This window comes from Macrotis lagotis, chromosome 1 (assembly GCF_037893015.1).
Source record: "Macrotis lagotis isolate mMagLag1 chromosome 1, bilby.v1.9.chrom.fasta, whole genome shotgun sequence".
NCBI lineage: Eukaryota > Metazoa > Chordata > Mammalia > Peramelemorphia > Peramelidae > Macrotis > Macrotis lagotis.
The window spans coordinates 329,377,754-329,399,821 of record NC_133658.1 but is presented as its reverse complement, the minus strand read 5'-3'; the positions used below and the strand labels follow the sequence as shown (position 1 = coordinate 329,399,821).

The window sequence follows — 22,068 nt, the reverse complement described above, 5'->3', positions numbered from 1 at the left end:
TATTTATAATTCTGTTGTCTCCCCCATTAGAATGGAAATTCCTTGGAGAGGATTTATGTGAATTTATATCTCTAGTTCATGGAAGAATAAGTACTTAGCAAAGACTTGCTAATACAATGAAAAAGAAGAAAAAGAAAAAAAGAAAATCTATTTCATAGAATGACTCCTATGTTCCCCTATAAGTGAATCAATAACTTTTATGAAAAGGCAAATAGTACGGAGTTACTCAAGACAGAATAGGAGACAGCACACAGTGAGTAATTTAAGAGATGTACCTTCACCAAGCCTAGAACAATGGAAAATTGATGTTATTTCTTTAGCCTCTTTCAGTGAAGATGGCACCTGGCACCATAAAGATTTCCAATTTCCCAAATGACTATCTCAAAAATAAGAAAAAAAAGTTCCAGATGAAACAAAGATTAAAGAAAACCAAAGAGAAGCACTAGAGACCTTTATCTTATAAGTAATGCATAAAGAAATGGTCAAACAACCTTTAGATAACTGGCACCAGGAAAAGGACAGAAATCAGTACAACCTCCTGGGTGGGGTTAAAATGGGAGATGGGACCTTTCCAGATACCACTCTAACTTTTCAATTCCATCTCACAGGTATGAAAAAAGGCAGGTTTAAGAAGGAGGATGGTCTGGTCTAGGTTGCTTTCAGACAGAACCACTGTAGGGAAGATGGATCCTGGACACAGATGCCTGATGTGTAACTTCAGAGATTGGACAATGCAGTAAAACAACAACAAAAATTCTCAATCTATACATATAAAGAGATTCAGGGCTTCTTATACAGTACTTTTCTTTACAAAGAGAAATGTATGTGTTGTAAAGTATTTATTTTAAAAAATTAAGAAAATATGCACCAAATTTACTGCAATTAAATTGAACCCAAAAGATAAATACAAAAAAACACAACAAAAAGGAAAAATCTCATGAAATCTAGAAAACAGAATATGGGTGAGGATGGAATTACACAGATCCAGTCCAACACAATCTTGATTCCTGATCTTCAGTGAAAAACAAGAACTGAGCTTAGTTATCCTATCTCAGTGGCAAGAAACAGCAGAGCCCACTGTGGCACAAAATCCTCAATACACCAGTTGAAAATTAAGATGTGAATAAAGAAGGAAAAGTAATACAATGAAAAAGTACCGTTGAGATAATCAGAAGAAAATAGTTAATAATTATACTTAGTATCCTATCCTATGGTTTGGTCACAAAGAAGACTAATACAATAATTAAGCTACTTACTGTAAAGACAAAGAAGTTTAAAGAACTCTGATCAATTCAATGATCAACCATCATTCTAGAGAACTCATGATGAAACTTGCTAACCATCTTCTTAAATGAGAGATAATAAACTCAGTATAGATTGAAACACCTATTTTTTTTAATACATTAGCAAGAGAAATTTATCAACTTATCTACTGATTTTGTTTTTCAAAACAGTCAGAAGAAAGTGATAAATTAGCTTTTTTGTTCATTGAAAAAATAAAATTTGGCACAGCTAGGTGGCTCAGTGGATAGAGCACTAGCCCTGGAGTCAGGAGAACCTGAGTTCAATTACCTTGTTGTGTGACCTTGGGCAAGTCACTTAACCCCACTGCCTTAAATAAAAATTTAAAAAATAAAGTAAAACAAAATTTAATATGAAAAGGAGGGAAGTCATAGTTAAGAATAAAATCTTCATATACACCAATATTTACATCAGCACTTTTTGTGCTAACAAAATATTGTAAATAAAATAGATGCTCAATTATTAGGGAATGGCTAAAGAAATTGTAGTATACAAATGTAATGGAATACATTGTGTATTATAATAAATTACGTGATTGATGAATACAGAGAAGCATGGAAACATTTATATGAACTGATACAGAATTAAGCAGAGTCAAGAAAATATAGCTGTAACAAAGTAAATGGAAAGAAAACCTACAACAAAAAAATAAAAAGTAAACATAACAAAATTTTCGAGAACAATCAGGACTTGAATGAAGAGCTATGCTATAACATAACAACCCATTCCTTCAGGGAGGTTGGAGGCCCACAAAGTTTGTATGTTTAGACTTTTTAAATTTATAGATAAGTTGTGCTGATTATTTTTTCCTCTTTAAAGTATTTGTCATATGGGAAGATTCAATGGGTGGAGAATTATTTGGCATAACTATAATAAAACTTATTTAAAAAAATAAAAGGGGAAAGAGAAAGGGAAGAAGGGAGTTTAAGATAAGATAGAGTGGGAGAGAAAATGTTCACAATCAAAACAAAATGCAAATTAAAATGACTGGAATTTAGACCTTACACCCATCAGATTTGGCAAAAATGACAAAAGTTTAAAATGGCAGGCACTGGAAGGGCTAAAGGAAAGTCATACCCAAAATGTCAAACAAATATATACTTTGACCTAGCAATAGCAATACTAGGCAAATACCATAAAGAGATGTAAGAATTCATGTCCACAAAAATATTTACAGCAGCAGCTTTTACATCAGGAGAGAATTTAGAAGCAATTGAAGAATGACTGAACAAATATAGTATGTAAATGTAATGAATACTACTGAGCTAGAAGAAATGATAAATTCAGAAAATCCTAAGAACATCTGGATGAACTGATACAAGATAAAAAGAGAACTAGAACGTATAATTAAAGGAAAATTAACTAACTCCCACGTCTCCGAAGAAAGATAGTTTTGGACAGCAAATTTTGCTTTGTTATTACTTGGTTACATTTCTTTGTCATGAGAAAAGAAACTTCTCTTGGGAAAGAACTGGGGATGAGTTAGTGAATAATAATATTAAAGGTGATTATCAAAAAAATATCAATATTAAATTACAAAATTACAAAATTAGAAAACAAAAACGTTCAGAAAAGAGATACAACAATCCTGATGCTACTGTGCTAAGTCTAAAATATATTTTTAGAAAAATTGTAATTGAAGTCAATTGTTTCAAAGAGTTCTTTTTTCTTCTTTGAATCTTGAAATGGTTATGTTTAAGTTAATAATAAAAATGAAATAAAAAAACTAAAGTGGGATGCTAGAGAATATAAGAAATGGAAAAAAAAGACACTAGGATGAGATTAGAAGATAGGTTTGACCTCAGAAGGGGAAATGCTTGGGCATAGCTGTAGACAGTTCCATGGTGAGAGGAAAGAGAGAAAAAGATAACTGGTAGAAGACAACATTATAATGGATTTTATCAGGAGAAAATAGGCAGAATAGAAGATCACCTTTTTTGTCTAAGAGTTCTATCATCTCCAGTAATAAATGCCATCAAAGCAGATGAAAAAAAAGGGACCCTAGAGATGGCCAACTCTGTGTGCTTGTGGGTGTGTATGTGTACGTCTGAGAAAGAGAAAGAAATTGAGAGAAATAGAGACACAAAAGGATTGAGGTGGGGTAGAGGGTGTATACAGATTAAAATATAGGATATTCTGTCATTAGGAATATTAAAGGGAACATGGTAAGGGCAAAAGGTAGAGTCAGACTAAATGATTTAGAATTCAATGATTACCACCGTATGAACTGACAGTTTTAAACATAAAACATGGGGGAAAAAAAGCCACAACAAAGAGAAAATAAACATTAAAAAAAGTATAAAAGGTTAGGATAAAACAAAAGCTAAAAATTGGCATAACGTTAAACTAGGAAAGGAAAAAAATAAATTTGTTGCACTAGAAGGTCCACCTGACAGAAAAGAAATCAGGATAGGAGAGAAGGAATAAATAATAAAGACAAAGTAAATTAGACTTTCCTGGGAAAGGTCACAAGGAAATGCTACTTATTTTAAAAGGTTGAAGCATAGGGGAGAAGGTAACATTTTCAATCACACTCAAAAATATGGGCTAGTACAGACAAGGAGGAAAAATTTATGAAAAAAAGCAAAGAGGTGGGTTGGGGTAGTGTTATGGTGGGGAGCGAAAAGAATTTGATATCTTTGGGACAGGCAAGGTATATAGGAGTAGCAGGGTGAGTATATGGGAACAGACTACCATCACAGCAACAAAAGTAAAACTAATCCCAGGGGAAAAGAATTTATTTAAAAGGAAAAACATGAAATTAAACATGAAATGAATAAATAAATTGAGAAGACATAACCCTATCCATCAGAACCTAAAATGCATGTGGATGGTAGAATAGATAAGAAAACTGAATATAACAATTTTCTGCAAATATTTACAGAAACTGCAGTAACTCTGTCAGACTATTTGCTAATACTAATATTTAATATTAAATATTTAAAAATATAATAAGGTAAAATGTCAAGTTAAAAGAAACTAGTTTAAATATAATTAATCACTATCAAGAGTAAATATATATTTACCAAAAGGCACTGCATGTAAATTCACATATGAAAAGTCAATTAAAAGATTTTTTTTTAAAATAATTTTTTGTTTAGGGTTGTTTTCTTTTTTGTTTTTTTCAGAGCAATGGAGTTAAGTGATTTGCCCAAGGTCACAGAACTAGGCAATTATTAAATATCTGAGGTCACATCTGAACTCAGGTCCCCTTGACTCCAGGGCCGGTGCTCTATCCATTATGCCACCTAGTTGCCCCATAAAAAGAGGGTTTAACATAAGAATTGCAAGAGATTATAATGTTCCTCTCTCAAAGCTGAATAAAACTGCCATAAGAGGTAAGAAAAATACAGAACCAACTATAAAGTTATATTTAAAATAGTGGATTAAAATTTTTTTTCAATTAAATTGTCAAAAACCACAAATATCTCAAAACATGATGAATACAGTAAAAATCTTTACAAGAAGCTGAACTACCACATTTTGAATTTTTATGATTAAGGTTTGACAAGTATTAACAAAATGTTATTTTTTTAATCCTTCTTTTCTTCATTTAAGCAATTTAAAAAATATTTTACGAGTGAGAAAATTAAATACATTTATTTTGCAGTATCATACTTTTACAAAAATATATTATGTATCAAGATTGCAAAGATAATATACACAAATGTAATAAGCTAAATATATTAATAACATACTTCACAGATAATAATTCAATAAAATATCTATTAACACAAGGAATAGAAGTAAAATATACAAACCAAAATGGAGACTTAATAATGGCATCCTGAATTATGACTGGATCAAAGAACAAATCATAGAAACAATTAACAACCATGTGAAAGAGAACGATAATGATGAGACAACATACCAAAATTTTGGGGGTGCAGCTAAAGCAGTCCTCAGAGGAAAAATTATATCTCTGAAAACATACATTAACAAAATAGAAAAAGAGAGGATTAATAAACTGAGTATTCAATTTAAAAAACTAGAGAACCAACAAATTAACAAACAAAATAAGCACAAAAGAAGAAACCTTGAAAATTAAAGATAAAAAAGACAACAGAAATGATAAACAAAACTAAATGCTGATTCTTTGAAGAGCCAAACTAAACCAATAAACATTTGGCTAACATTATAAAGAAAATTGAATTATTAACACTTTTAAATGAGTAAAGTAATTCAAAACAAAGAAATGAATTTAATACTTGAAACTCCAATCACAATTATATCTTAGCAAAAACTAAGAATTTTATAAAATGGATGTTTACCTACAAAAATATGAAACATCTGAATTAAGAAAACATGAAATAAAAATCCAAAACAATGGAATCTCATAAAGCAAAACTCAACATGTCAATCTGAAATTATAGAGAGAAAAAAACAATGACCAGGTGTATGTACAAGGGAATTATATTAATAATTTTTTAAAGCAATTTATACCTATCCTAGAGAAGTTACTGTCAATACTTAATAAAGAACTCTATAAAACTTCTTTCTAATAATATGGTTCTATAACTAATTCTGGGCAGAATAAAGCAGAGAAGAGAAATATAAACCAGTTTTCATTAATGAATATTGATGTAAAATTTCTTAAATCTTAAAATATCCAGAAATAATAATTATGACCAATTGGATCACTATGCAAGGATGAATTGGTGTTAGGAAAATAATGGACATAATCCTAATAAAATAACTTCCTCAAAGTACATTATTATAACAAATATCAAAAAGTACTTAAACTATAATATGAAGATATGCTGAAAATTCTAAAGAGTCTAGAAATAAAAGGGTCCTTTCCAAATCTAATAAGCATATCTCAGAAAAAATAAACAAGTTATTATTTGAAATAAAGTTTTTACAGGTATAAATCAAGGATATTCTCTCTTCATTCTCTTTTATAACAGTTCTAGAAATGATAGTAAAAGTAATAAAACAAAAAGGAATAAAAGTTTCATGATCATCATCATCAAAACGAAACCAAATTAAGTGTTAATATATGACACAATGATTTACTGAGAAAAAGTCAGAATTAGCTTAGAAACTGAAATAAACAAGAGCTCCAGTAAAGTGGCAATACGTAAAATAAACCCACAAAAATTGTCAGCATTTATACACAAAAATAACAAAAACCAGGAGGAAATATTAATCAAGTGACAAGCATTTATTAAGCACCCACCATATGACAGGAATTGTGCTAAGTGCTAGAGTTAAAAAGACAAAAATGAAACAGTCCCTGTCCTAAAATAAGAGAAACTGCACAAATTCATCAAATAACACTCAAGATTTATATGGAATTATGACCTAATTAAAGCCATATTTAAGTAGAATTATGACCTACTAATTATAGTCATATTTATCAATCATAATTGAGCTGCCATGTAATGAAAACAATAAGCAAAACCCTGAAGCAATCAATTTCAACAGGCCAGTCTTTGATAGACTCAAGAGCACAAATTACTTTGTCAAGTACCACCCCCCCCCCCCACAATTCAACAAGAACTATCAGGAGAAATGAAAAGCTCTTTGGTAAAAAAATGGTTTAGAAAAGCACTTGTATATACCATATATCAAATGCCAAATGGATAGAACATCTAATTATAAAAGGTCACATTTTTTAAATTGAGAGGAAAAGGGACATGAAGGTATCTTTCACATAGGAAGAATTCTTAATTGGAAACTTTTGTAAAAGAGCAAAAATCAAGGAAACAAGGAAAAAGGAAACTGTTGTATGGGGGAAAAAAGTTTTGCCAATCAACATGTAAAACACAAGGTATAAGGATATTAACATCCTAGACCTAGCTATTTCCCCAGTAGGTAAAAGTGGTCAAAGGAAATGAACAGTTAAGAAATTAAGAATCAAAGACTATTAATAGCCATATGAAAGAATATTCCAAATCACTAATGATAAAGAGAAATGAAGATTAGAACAGGTTTTACCTCATATCCAAAGTGACAGAAATAGCAAAAGATGAAAGTGATCAATGATGGAGGGGTTAAAAAAGGAAAAGTCATGCTTATAAACTACTAATGAAGTTAACTCTCAAACCATTTAGGAAAATAATTAGATTTTTTTTAAATGAGTAAAACATTTCTGCACTGGAAATTAAGACAAAAAAGAAGTTTCCATGTAAGCCAAAATATCCAAAAGAGCACTTGCTGAGGTAGCAAAACAATTGCAAACAAAGTGCTCAACAACTGGGAAATGGCAAGCAAATTTTGGTACAAAACAACATAGAACTAGAACAGAAGAAACAACAAATATGAGGAATAGCACAATGAAAAAACAATTTATATATATATATATATATGTATATATAATACATACATAAACATAATAAATTCATGTAAAAACAAAATTTTAAAAACAAACTGCCAAAAAAAAAAGGGTAGGTATTTGTAATGACTATCAAAATGTAAATGTAAAAAAAAAATAATGAACTGAACATAACAGAATTATGTTATATGCAAAGCTACACATACAGAAATGATGAAAAACCACTTTATTCCTTTTGCTGATCAATGGTGTGAAGTTTAATATGCTGTCAGGTCAGTTAGTTGATTCATAGGTTGACTTTCTAAAATGTTGAGTTTTAAAAAAAATCTGCTACAAGGAAAGACTCACTGGGTAAAAGAGTTTTAAAGGGATATACTGGGAAATTAATGATATAAAAGTGGAAGGGATCAATAGAATTTTCAACAAGACCAAAAGAAAAGAAAGATATGAAGAGTTGGAGCAGATCGAAAAAAGGTAGAGAATATATTTGCTGGTGGAGAAAAAAAATCACATATTACAGTTTTTTAAAAAATGTGACTGAGAAAATTTTAGTCTTAATCCTTACTTTTCCATCACTACAAGATTTTTTTGGTTTGTTTTGTTTTTTAAGAATAATTTATACACACATATCAAAGGCATTTCTGGAGATATGAGAAATCTTTAAATTTGAGTCTTTAAAAATTAAATCTGTGTGTCACTCAAAGAAGAAAATAGTAATCTTTAAAAATAAATCACAAAGTAACTACTTGGGTCAGAGGATAAAGCACTAGCCCTGGAGTCAAGAGGGCCTGAGGTAAAATCCAAAGTCAGAAACTTGATACTTTTTAGCAGTGTGATCCTGGGAAAGTCACTTAATCCCAATGCCTCACCAAAACAAACAGAAAAAATGGCAGACTACTTTCAGTTATACCACTGACTAAAGGATATTGTATTCTACGGAGAAAATATCTTAAAAGTTCTCCAACAAAATTTCTTCTAAGAATATAAAAATCATACAACACTTTTTGAAACACTAAATAGAAATAACTTATTTGGTGATTAATTATATCAATAGAAGGATAAAACAGTTATCTATATGCTTGCCAAAATTGTTTGCCATTATCATGAAAGATGTGCAATAAAATCCAAATGGAAAAGAGATTCCATATGGAATTTATGATGAGGTCCTCTGGATGATCCTGAATACAGATGATAATATATTGATTACATTAACCATGGAGAAATTGCATAGCTTTCCACAATGAGATTTATGATCTCTCTGAAGAGTTTAGACTCTCTTTCACATTAGAAAAAAAGGCCATGGATAAAGAATGTCCTTTGTCCAAATGAAGAAATAAAAATAGAAAGAAAAACAGCAGAGGTTGTCTAATTGACTCAGGATATAATGAGAATGAGCAATGAAATGGGCCCCAAATTGAAAGGGAACTAAGTAGGCTGGAATGCTTTCCAAAAAAATTGTATGAATTTAATGTCCCTTTTATTCTCCTAGGAAAAAGGCAATATTCTTCTGTTGCTGATATATGACTGCAAGCTATAGAAAATTGGAATCTTTAAAATTAAAGCTGTGTATCACTCAAAGAGCAATGGAGAGTTGCATCATGGTCTCACATAATCCCAGAGGTTCAAATACCATCTCAGTATGCTCTAACAACTACATAGTCTAGTTAGTACCATACTCTCTTAACCTCCAAGATGCATATCAACATTAAAAGTTTATTATATACATCTCTAACTGGGTGACCCATAAACATTTCAAATTTAACAAGTCTGAAACATAACTTGTCATTGTTTCCCAAAACCCAGTCTTCTTCCTAGTGTCCTGTACTAAGGGTTCTACTATTTTTCTAGTCATCAAGATTTAGTCATCCTAAACTCCTTACTTTCACTCCCTTGATTCTGCTTCCACAACTCTTACACATCCATCCACTTTTTAACTTCATGACTACACCCTAATTCAAAAATTTATCACTTCTTGTCAAGAATATTATAATAGTGCTTTCCAATCCATCTTCCATACAGCTGCCAAATTAATATTCCTAGACGTCAATCTTGACCGATCAAAAAACTTCAGGGACTCCAGGATATGATACTAATTTGGTTTAACACTTAACACTATTCAACTTCTGGGTCTAGTTTATCTTTATAGATTTATTTTACATTATTTCCTCTAATATATTGTAAAAGCAAGAAAAATAATCATAAATGCACCTTTCACCATTTCACTGATTCATGCAGCTACTCTCATGAAGCATCCTCATTATCACTCATCAGGTCTATTTTTCAGAGCTTTCTAATTGGTGCCCCTGACTTAAGGCTGTCTCTATTCTAACTCATCTCAGAGCTGCCAAAATGATTTTTCTTGAGTTCAAGTTTGACAGTAGCATTGCTCTACTCAATAAAATCAATACTCTATAATGCATTTGATATCAAATTTAACTGCTTTCATAAATTTAAATCCCTTCACAACCTAACTCTAATTTTTGTTAGCCTCATCTTCTTAATTCCACTTCTCACCTACAAGATGTTATACCGTATTTTTACTTATTTTGTTAACATTTCCCAATTACATTTAATCTGATTCAACACACAATGCCTGCCTACCTAGAGTCTGTCAACTCTAATCTAGCTAAACTGACCTTGCTTTTCTTATAGGTTATTATAAATTACTCTTTTGTCCAAGAATGAAATTTCTCACTATTATCTAACAAAATAATAATCTTCAAATATTCAGCTCAAACACTAATTCCTACATAAAGTCTTTTCTGATTCCCTCAGTTGCTGATGCCTTCCCTTACTTACATAATGTTGTATTTATTTTTCACTTATTCAGTATATTCTTATATGTATACATGCTGTCACTCCCAAGAGAAAGTAAAAAACTTGAGCAGGGGCTGTTTCATTTTTTGTCTTTGTATTTCCAACTACTATAAATAGTTCCTGGCACACAGAAAATACTTAATAAATGATAGTTTATTAAAATAATTCAAGAGTTCAGGGAAAAGTCTATGGGAGCCTGGAAAAAAATAGGAATTTATATTTTACTGATAGCACAGAAATGAGAAATATCTGCATTTAGTAACTGCTAAACTACTTGTGAGTTTCAAAGTTTATTTTATAGATTGTGGCCTTGGAATACATTGAACATCATATTGGGAATAATGACATGGTGATAGGGACTGGACAACTAGGATTGAAAAGACTTCTTCCAGGCTTCCACTGGATGATGAAAAATTGGACAAGACTCTGAAACAGTTCAAGTTTATCTTTCAGGTCAGGCTTACTTGCATGATAATGAAACTTGGGCTCACAATTAAACCCTACAGTTTTTTTTAAACAATTTTTCTTTATAACTATTTTTAAGATCATGTGCCAAGTAATATGAAAAGTTGGTAGAAAGAGACCTCAAAACAACAAAAAAACAGACTTTTATGTAATTCCTAGAGTAAGATGCTTGCCCATATTTAATTCAGTGGGAATGCTGACCCTGGATCAACTATGATGCCAAGGTACAAGACGGCAATAGAGAAAAGACTCCAGTATATTTTTGATATGCATTTCATTTAATTCTTTGGAAAGTAAAAATTTAGCGATTTAAAGCACTTACAAAGTGAGACTATCTACATCCTCTAAATTTGTTACAAAATCAGTAAATGGACTGTTATATTTCTATACCTTCAAGTTAGTAAACAGAACCACAATGAGGCAAAATTCTCATACTTACTTTTCAAGCTCTTCCTGAGAATGAGCAAATGTACAATTTGATCCTCGTGGACACCCCCCCTGCTGTCGCAGATCTCGGCACATACTAGTTTTATATTTGCTATTTGGTTGCGGCTAAAAAAGAAAAATAAAAAGTGATTATATTTAAGATGCCAATACTGTTTAAAATTATAAAAAAGTAAAGACAAGTTACTATTCATCACTGGATATTAAGCTCTTTCAAATCGTACCCTTACTTATGTCTTTTCAGAAGATAAATCAACTATTCAGTTTTGTTATGGCTATAAGAGAAATACAACGTGGCTGTAAGAGAAATACAACATTGTGCAATACAAGCAACCATTATAATCTTTTGTGGATTAACTGAAATTGGTTCAAATGTTCCGACTATAAATTGGGAACAAAATACAATGAATCTTACAAATGTTAAAGAGGACCACTTCTTTATCAACTTAAAGTTCTCTCCTATTAAAAAAATAGTTAAAGTTTAAGAACGAAACCCAGAATTTATTGAAAGATGCTATAAAAGGAAAGTATTTCCAGGTATTTTTATTTGAACATGACATATGCAGACTGTCAGGCTGGTTGTTTAGATGTTCTCAGTGAAATTCATGGTTGCTTGAAAGAGTTTGGTCTGGCCACCAAAACTGGGGGGCGGGGGGGAGAGAAGAGATGAAGAATATGTTGCCAAAAAACATAAAGCAGTTGAATAGATGTATGTGACTTAAGTTATCTGGGACAGGCTCTCTCTCTCTCTCTATGAGAGAGAGAGAGACAAGGGGCTGGATTCAATGTCAAAAAGAAAAAATAAACTAAATCATAAATATGAGTATTCTTTATGTTGTGGATTTTGAAATTCATCAAGTTCACCAAACACTTATTAGCACCTACTAGATGGCACTATGAGTCAGTAAACTAGCATTTATTAATCACCTGCAATGTGCTAGGTATTGTGCAAAGAGTCAAAGATACAAAAAGCAAAAAAGTACCTGCTTTCAAGGAATTCAAACTGATGGAGGAAACAACATGTAAGCAATTACATATAAACAAGATATATACTGGATAAATCAGATGCATATATATATTGGATAAATCAGATGCATTCTCAGTTTGAAGATTAATATTAAGAAGTCCTGGGAAAAGGACTTTAGCTGAGTTATGGCCAGGGAAGCTAGGAGGCAGAAATGAGGAGTGAGTACATTCCAATCATAAAGGACATTCAGTGAAAGGACCTGGAATTAAGAGATGGAATGTCTCATGTGAAGAACAGTAAGGTCAATGCTACAGGAATGCACAGTGCAAGGAGGGGACTAAAATGGAAAGGTAGGAAGGGGTTAACTTTGAAGGATTTGGAAGGCAGAGGATTTTATATTTGATTCTGGAGGCAATAGGAAGTCATAGAGTTTATAGGAGAATGATATGATCATTTTTAGAAAGATCAATTAGCTTAGAAAGATCAATTTGGTTGCTAAAGCAGAGCATGGACTAGAGCAGGAAAAGACTTGAGGCAAGGGGACTAAATAGTGTTGTTTTGGTCATGTCTGATTCTTTGTGACTCCATTGGGATTTTTTTTTTCACAGAGATGCTGAAGTGATTTGCCATTTCCTCCTCCAGTACATTTTACAGATAAGGAACTGTTAAGGAAAAAGGTTAAGTGATTTGCCCAGGGCACAAAGCTAGTGTCTAAAAAATAGGCAATTTGCAAAACTTCAGGTGTTAAAGGTGAAAGAGGTACTACAAAGGTAAAATAAAACAAAATGTCCATACCCTCAAGAAGCTTCTAATCTGGTAAGGGCAATAGAACACAAGGAAAAATAGCTATAATAAAATTAGAACACGATAATGTAAGAAGGATTACTACACTTTGGGTATTCATTTATCAGCTTAAATGACAAATTCTCTTTATTTAAAGCTATGTACTTCGTAAAATCCACTGATTTAAATATGCTGATAGGTCAAATGTTAATAAGCACTAAATTTTTGCTATATGCCAGGAACTATAGTAGAGATACAAAAAGAAGCAAAAAACAGTCCCTGCCTTCAAGAAATTTATAATCTAATGGTATGATACAAAAAAAAAAGAACAAAAGAGAAAACCAGACAAAATACTATAAGAAAAATGGAAAGAGGGGAGAATACCTTTATCCTTTCACTGAGGGCATCAGCAAAATTAGGAAATGCTACCTGGGGTAAACTGAAGAACTTTAAGAATTTCAACAAACACAGATAAGGGAATAAAAGATAATTTGTGTAACTTCAGTGTTAAGCTAGACATTGTCCATAAGAGGGCAAATAGTTTCTCCATAACATCTGTATTTTGCTTGAGCTCTTTTCTCCTCCCCAATTCCTACCCTCATTACTGGTGACCCTGATATACAAATTGATACTCCCTCCAAAATCATAATTGATGTATTCTGCAACATATTTACTTCCAATGGCGCCACTCAACCTCAGCCATACAAAAAAACCTTTTAATCTGGTTATCACCCACAAATACAACAACAACCTCTATGTTGAAGAACTCTGAAATCCTTTTACTCAATTATAATATATTTGTATTCCACCTCTCCTTCCTACCTTCCTTTACCAAAACCTACTCTTTAAACACACTATGACCTCTAACCCTCAATTTCTCAGGTTCTCTACTATGCTATTATTTGTGCACTAGGCACTCTTTTTCCTCTTCTCGAATGCTCGGTGAACCAGTTCAACTACACACTGTCCTCTGAAGACCCTGGCTCCCTTAAATAATCAACTGCAGGGGGCGGCTAGGTAGCACAGTGGATAGAGCACTGGCCCTGGAGTCAGGAGTACCTGAGTACAAATCCGTCCTCGGGCACTTAATAATTACCTAGCCATGTGGTCTTGGGCAAGCCACAACCCCATTGTCTTGCAAAAAACCTAAAAAAAAAAAAATAATAATCAATTGCACCTGCCAAGCTTCTCTCCTGGATGACTCTCATCCACTGCCTATGCTCATTTTTATATACGTGTGTATGTATTTAGTTGAATGAAGGCAAAAAAATTGTTTAATTCCACTATAAATTTTATGTTATATAACCTCTTCTGAATCTCCACATGGTATACAAATCTATAGCTTCCTAAACAATTCATTATCCCATTCTCCAAAGTGGCTATTCCAAACCTTTTAAATTTCTCACGGTTTCCCTCCCTTCACTCTAAAAGGAACAGGCTATCTTAAAAATGGGAAAGGAGTAAGAGAAGAATTAAGAATATTTACATGAGGAAATCAAGAAACCTAGAAGATAATATGGTGGAGAGTATTTAGATGAATGAAAAAAGGGACAAAGTGTTGCTGAAGCATAATATCGATCACCTAAACAAATCGAAAATTAGCATTTGGGAAACTGTACATACTAGATGTGGATGGAGCATGACACTACAGCAAAAGAGAACTCAATCCCAAAGATTTCTTCTTTCCAAAAACAGACTAGTTAATAAATTAGTTATTTGACTTATAAGAGGAATTTCTATTCTGGAATCAGATTCTGACCAATAAGAAAGAGTGGTTGCTGAAGTCAAAATAAAAGGAAAAGTAGGCATATACAATGATCAAAGATTCAAAGATTCAAGACATCTATAATAATACGATTTGTATAAGCAAAAAAAAAGAAATAAACTAGATCATTACTGATTAGAGAATGGCAAAATAAATTATAGTATTCCATTAGTACACTCAAGACATTGTGGCAAAAAAAAAGAGCAAATTGGGTAAACTCTGTTGTCAAATTTCGGGAAAACATGAATTATTCACACAAGACAGGAAGGTATAGAAGAACTGTAACCTGCACTGGATGCAAGTGAATGAAATAATGAGAACAAAGATCTATTTAATTAAATATATGAATGTAATGGACTATCACTTTGCTGTAAAAAACAATGACTATAAACAAAGGTAGGCACAGCTAGATTTGGATGAACAGTTGCAAAGTGGATTAAACAGAGTCAAGATATCAATATACTCTGATTACAAAATCAAAAATCGAAAGAACAACGATTAAAATACCATGTGATTAAAATAGCCAACTTAAGAAGAGATGAAAATTCACCTTTCTTCATTGTGGATGTAAGGGAAGCAACATGGAAGTGAAACACAGCACAAACATCTGATTTAATCAATGTATTGGTTGATTTCAGTTAACTTTTTTAAAAATTCTTCATTACAAAGGACAGATGGGGGGCTAATATACTGGGAAAATTAAGGTTATAAAAAGATATAAATAAAAATAAAATCAAAGTAAAAATGGAAAATTTTCAGGAAGGTGGAAGAGTGTCACTGCACCAGAGTTTATTATTACAGAGGAGAGGGAGAACCACTGCATAGTTCTACATGAATCTTAAATTTTGGGAAAATAGATTTCAAAGTAAAAGGTTAAGTAGGATCCAAAGACCAAATATTTTATAGGAGAAGTTGGCCCCCAAAATGGCAAGTTTTCCCAAACATAATTCTACAGTTATAAACAGAAATTATTCCTACTGAATAAAATGAGTGTGGTTTTTTTGGTAGATGGAAAAAAAATAGAAAACAAAGATTTTGGTAACTGTTGATAAAGGAGTGGCTGAACAAATTATACAAAATTATTATACCATAATTTTATTATGACAATCGAAATGGCAAACAGGAATTCAGAAGGACAAGGAAAGATTGTTATAAACTGATGGAAAGTGAACAAGGAGAATATATGCAGTGAGCAAAATAGCATAAATTAAAACATTAAAAGGCAGTCAGGCTAAATTTAATTCTAATGGACTATCTTAGTTCTAAAGCACAGCTATTTGCCTCTCAGTTTAGAACTGGAAGAAGTTCTGAAACAGAACACAGGCTATATAAGTCAGATACAGTTATGACACCAACTAAGTTTGCTTAACTATTTCATTTTAAAAGGGAGAGTAGGGACAGCTAGGTAGCACAGTGGATAGAGCACTGGCCCTGGAGTCAGGAGTACCTCAGTTCAAATCCAGCCTCAGACACTTAATAATTACCTAGCTGTGTGGCCTTGGGCAAGCCACTTAACCCCATTTGCCTTGTAAAAACCTAAAAAAACAAAAAAACAAAAAAAGGAGAGTAAAATGAGATGTTGGGGGGTAGGGGGAGGTAGATGGAGGTACTGGGAAATGACTATGACATAAAAAAAAAATAAAATATACTACAACAAAACTTAGAAAAAAGGGTAAATACCTAGAAACCAATGTAGAGGGAGAATGAACTCAAAAATAAACTCAAATTTTCAAAAGATATATCATATAAATGTGTACATGATATGAAAAACATATATACTTAGCTATATATACTTAATCAATTTATTTAAAAATATTTAATTATGTATATAATGCAGGAGCTAGAATTTTAGAGGAAGTATCAATATGTATGTCAGTCACCAGTAATAAGGGTAGGAGCTGGGGAGAAGAGAAAGATTGTAAATCAAATACTGAAATCATATAATATTTAATAATATAAATACACACTCTATGCATCTATCTATCTGAACACTACCAGATTTTTACAAGAATTTTATCAAGTGTACTAAAGGCCAGAAAAAATGAGGTTGATGATGCATCAAAGTACAACTAAAGTGTTTTTAAGCTATAGAGCAACTAAGAGCACAATCAAAATAGGGATAGGGAAGGCTCAAAGTATATAGAATAATAAACAAGGGCAGAAGGCTGAACTACTCAATTCCTAGTTTTCTTCAGTTTACTTTTTTCCCCCTTCAAAGCAGAATGATCTGTGGATAGGAAAAGAGAAAAAAAATATTAAAAACCTAAACCTTGCAGAGACAGACAGCTTACCTGCACCCAATGAGTTTAAGTCACCAAGCTTAGACAAATTCTTATGTGATTATGAAGACAAGTTGTTGAGATTTCAAAGATCAATGATCTTTGAAAGATCAATGATCTTTGAAAGTTCTCGAAAAGAAGAGTACTCTAAAGGGCAAATATCCCAATTTTCAAAAAAGAGAAGAGAGCAGAACTTGACAACAACAGACCAATGAGTAAGTTTTACCTTCTACAAGGGGAAATACTACAACACATTATTAAGAAAATGGTTATTCAAACTTAAAACATCTATACAAAGTAAAGATACTTTTAGTGCCTTAAAAGGGCACTAAAACATGCCCTCATCAATATCAGGTGATGATGTATAGTGATATATAGAGATGATGAGAATCAACTTATGCTAGCAATTATTTCGTAAAATAAAATTCTTAAGAGAGTTGACCAGATCACAGAGAGGTTAAGAGACTTGTCCATGATTAGGAAATCATTACGCATCAGAGACAGGACTTGAACTAAAGTCTTCTGACACCAAGGCAGTTTTATATCCTTTATGCTATACACTGTCACTCTGGAGAGGAGAAGAAATTAAATTGGAATAAATATAAAGTTCTATAATGGGATCCAAAACACAGGATAAGGGTGGCATGGACAGAAAACTGATCCTGTAGGGGTTTTACTAGATTGTTAGCATGAGACAATGGTCAAAAAAGCTATCAGATCTTAGTTTGTTCAGAACAAGTCCCATTCTGCTTTAGTTTCTCTCTCTCTCTCTCTCTCTCTCTCTCTCTCTCTCTCTCTCTCTCTCTCTATATATATATATATATATATATATATATATAAAATGTGTCCAAGGAATCACATTTTAGTTAAGATATAGACAAACTTGAATTTATTTGGATAGCAGTGGAATGACTGAGTTGGAGTCAGTAAGATAAAGAGTTCAAATCCGGCACTATATATTTATGAGCTATGTAAACATGGGTGACTTACTAAAAAACTAAAGTTTGTCTCAATTTTCTCAAATGTGAAATGGAGATAACAATATCCCCTTCCCCCACTTAGTACAATGCTTTCTCATCTAGTAAAAGCTATATAAATGTTAGCTATTACTATTTCCACACTAGGATCTGAAAAAACTAGGGATGTTTAGTTTGAAGAAACAATCATTTGAAGGGAACATAATAACTGTCTTAGGCAATTTCTGAAAAGCAATGATGTAGAAAGGTGAATTAAATTTGTTTGGCTTGGCTCTTTTTGGAGCAATGGGAGGAAACTGTAGTTTTAACTAAGTTTGGTATAATAAAAAATTGCCTTAACAATTCAGGTTTTGCAAAAAGAGAATAGGTTACACTCTCACTGGAGTTCTTCAGAGGCTGGATAACGATTTGGTCAAGAGGTATAAAGCATTCTTGGTCACTTATGAGTTGGAATAGACAGGTGCTGGGATACTCTCACATATGTTTTCCAATTCTGTAACATCACTGTTAGATTTGTACATTAGGGAGATTATTCTGGCAGATGTGTGAAGAATGACTTAAGAGAGAAAAGAGAATAGTAGTATGAACCCAAAGATATTGGATTAAATTTGGAGGGGGGAAAAAGGAAAAAAAGACATGAAAAGACATAAGGAAATTGAAGCATAATATGCAATGATGACTTGAATATGCCAAAAAGACATCAAGGAAGCATAAAAATGGGAGCAGTGTGAATAGTGTGAATGAAGGATGGGAGATGGAATAAGCAAAAAAAAATAGTGTGGTGTTTTTTTTAAATGGACAAGTTTTTCAGCACTGAATAAATATTTCTGCAAAATAAATAAATGGGTTGCAACCTGTACAAGAAGAGATAACCATGCTGATGACAATATCAACTCGGTGAAAATAGTCACTGTATGTATTTTTCCTGATTCTTCAATTTGCATAAATTCCCATCTTCCCAGACTTATAATCAATGCTTCCTAGAGACCAATGAGTTATTATAGTTTTTACATTCATGCATCACAATTTGTAGAGCTAGACTCCTATCAATTGATAACTTTTCCTAATTTTTTGCTACTATAAAAAAGCACTATTTGAATTATTTTTTAAAGCCATTATTCTTACCCACTTAAGATTTTTTTTTTGAAACAGGAAAGCCTATGAAGCAGCAAACATCAAAAACCCTTTGGTACTGATTAAAAATTAGAAAAGTAGATCAATGACACAGATGAGAAAAGGGAGAATCAGAAATAATGGTGCTAATAATCAAGTAAGCTTTAGGTTTATTTTACTCAGCATGAATTACTCAGGAAAGAAGTCCCTTTTTGAAAAGAACTGCTGAGAAAACTGGAAAGTAAGCAATCTAGTAGAAATCAGGCTAAGACCAACATCTTATACCATATTCCATAAAGAATTCAAATTATTTAAGAGTAAAAGTCATGGCCCAATAAAATAGTTGTCAAAGGATAAGAATATACAGTTCTATAAAAAAGTGCAAACTATTACCAATTATATGTGAAAGAATGGTCCAAATCATTAATAATGAGAAATGAAAACCCAACAACCCTGAAGTTTTACCTCAGACTCAAGAAAGAAGAAAAATGATAGGAATCATCAAAGCTATCTGTTTGTGGAGAGGCAGAATAACTGACGTACTGCTGAAGAAACTAAAAATTAGCAAAATCATTCTACAAAATAATTTGGTATTATGGAAATCAAGGGTCCAAAATATCTATAGTCTTTGACCCCAAACTTCACTACTAGGCATATATGCCAAAGATATATGGCAATAATAAAAAGGCTCCACATACCACAAAATAAGCAGCAAATTTTATGGAAGGAAAAACCAGCACAAGTAAATGTATATCATTTAGGAAATAGCTATACAAATTTTGATACATGAACACAACAGATGAGTAGTGATAAGTGTGATAAGAAACAATAAATATTGAGAAGTATGAAAGAAAATGAATGGGGCAAAGAAGATTCAGTAGAGCAAGGAAAACAATATGTACAAATGACTACAACAATATAACCAGAAAGATCATTAAGAACAGAAAATTTACAAAATTACAAAAAAACAAGCTATTTATCTCTTCCTCTATTGTATTTTTTTTCCTCTGGGCAGGAGGAGAATCAAGGAGAAAATCTAGGTGGCGTAAGAATAAATAAAATTTTATTTAAATAAAGGAAAATGACTCAAACTAAATCTTCATTTCTACTCAATTATATTACAAAATATAGTCAGGAATCTGAGGGTCCCAAAGAACCTTTCGGGGATCTACAAGGTCCAAACTACTTTTTATAATACTAAAAAATTTCAATTTCTAAAAGAGAAAATCATCAATAGAAATTAACCCACATGAATAAAAGTTCTTTTCATGTGGGGTTGGAAGTGCTCAATAAATTTTGAATGTAAGTTGAGACTAAAAAGCTTGAAAACCACTGATTTATAGTAATTCATTTAGACAGTAATAATACCATAAAATATAGTGAATCCCTGTTTAAGATCATCTTCAAACTCTTGCTATTGAAAAGAAAGGACTTGTGTTGCTCATGGTACTAGTACTAATTTATGTAGCATTTTGAGATTTTGCAAAAAACTTTGCACATACAATTGTCTCATTTGTTGCTCACAAATGCCCTGTGATATAAAGACTGAGGAACTTACAAGAAAAGTTAAGTAACTTACCTGCAGCTATTAAATAACTGAAGCAAGATTTTAACTAAGGGCTTCCTAATGATAAGTCTAGCTCACTTCCTATTGTACCACCCAAATGTCACTAAAAAATTAATTTTCCACAAGAAGGCCAAAAGGGCATAACATCACTGACACTTAGTAATACATATTTTGTTGCTGTTCAATCATTTTTCTATCGTGTTCAACTCTACATGAGTTCAACTGAGATTTTCTTGGCAGAGAAAATAGAGGTTTGTCATTTCCTTCTCCAGCTCATTTTACAAATGAGGAAATTGAGGGAAATAGGGTTAAGTGACTTGCATAGGATCACAAGGCTATTAAATGTCTGAGACCAAATTTAAACTCAGGAAAATGGACCTCCCTGACTCCAGGCCAGGCATTCTATCTACTATGCAACACTGCCCCATTATCCACTTAGAAACTGAAACAGTCAGAAATACACATATTACTCTCACCTGTGGTGTATCATGGCCTTTACGACTATAGTTCTGAATAAAGTCCACTAGTCCATGAACCACGGTCTTCACAGCAACCATTGCATTTTCAAGCTGCTCCCAAGTTGGTGAGACAGCATCTAAAATGATGCAACATAAGAAAACATATAAGCAACATTCTAATTTAGTGATATTTTCACAAAAATGTTTAAAGGGTTTATATAAAAAGGTAGAATTAAAATTTACAAGCAATTGGGCTATGCTTCACATACCTGGATTAGGATCAATGTTTGCAAGAAGTTCCAAATGAGGCCTCAATCGGTTTAGGTTTGCTGGATCACCTGTACGCTGCAAAACAATTGTCAACTCCTGGACACTCTTTGCAAAGGATTCTGGAGACTGAAGCTGAAAAAATACAGATAATAAACCATTTAACTTAAAGCAAATAACTGTTTTATATTCAAATTATATCCCTTCTTTTCATTAAAAGTTTTTCATGTGTCTTCAGATTTCACAGAATGATTATCAGTGATGAATTGAATTACCATCTCAGAATCTGCCCTATGAAATTTCATCATGAGACACTTTGAAAATCCATAACCCATGTTTCCATAGTGCTTTCAATCTTAAAATTATTTTTCTCATGATAATCCAGGTAGATGGGTAGAACTGGTATTATCCCCATTTTACATATAAGAAGATGAATTCTCAAAGGAATAAAATGACTTACTCAATAGCTCACAATTAGTTAAGTGGCAAAATGAGGACTTGAATCCAGGTCCAGACTATGAGAAAAATGTGGACTTTCAAAACTACTTTTCTAGATACTAACATAATTTTCTAAGTATCTTTCCAAA

General features: G+C 32.2%; 1 protein-coding gene and 1 non-coding gene across 5 annotated transcripts in view; both read right to left on the bottom strand.

The window, feature by feature from the left end:
- The window catches only part of RC3H2 (ring finger and CCCH-type domains 2), a 58,900-nt gene that overhangs the window by 17,762 nt on the left and 19,070 nt on the right, over positions 1–22,068 (bottom strand). For 2 of the 4 annotated variants that reach the window (XM_074211634.1, XM_074211636.1), the window contains exons 7-10: positions 21,484–21,616; positions 21,233–21,351; positions 11,301–11,413; positions 5,174–5,224 (exon numbers count right to left, since the gene is read on the bottom strand). In XM_074211634.1, coding sequence (XP_074067735.1) covers positions 5,174–5,224; positions 11,301–11,413; positions 21,233–21,351; positions 21,484–21,616 — 416 coding nt within the window. The remainder of the gene's footprint in view (positions 1–5,173; positions 5,225–11,300; positions 11,414–21,232; positions 21,352–21,483; positions 21,617–22,068) is intronic. The other 2 variants (XM_074211635.1, XM_074211637.1) reach the window with 1 other exon arrangement.
- On the bottom strand, positions 21,700–21,811 carry LOC141510728 (small nucleolar RNA SNORD90). Its single transcript, XR_012475148.1, has one exon. It is a non-coding gene; the product is annotated as a small nucleolar RNA SNORD90 (small nucleolar RNA).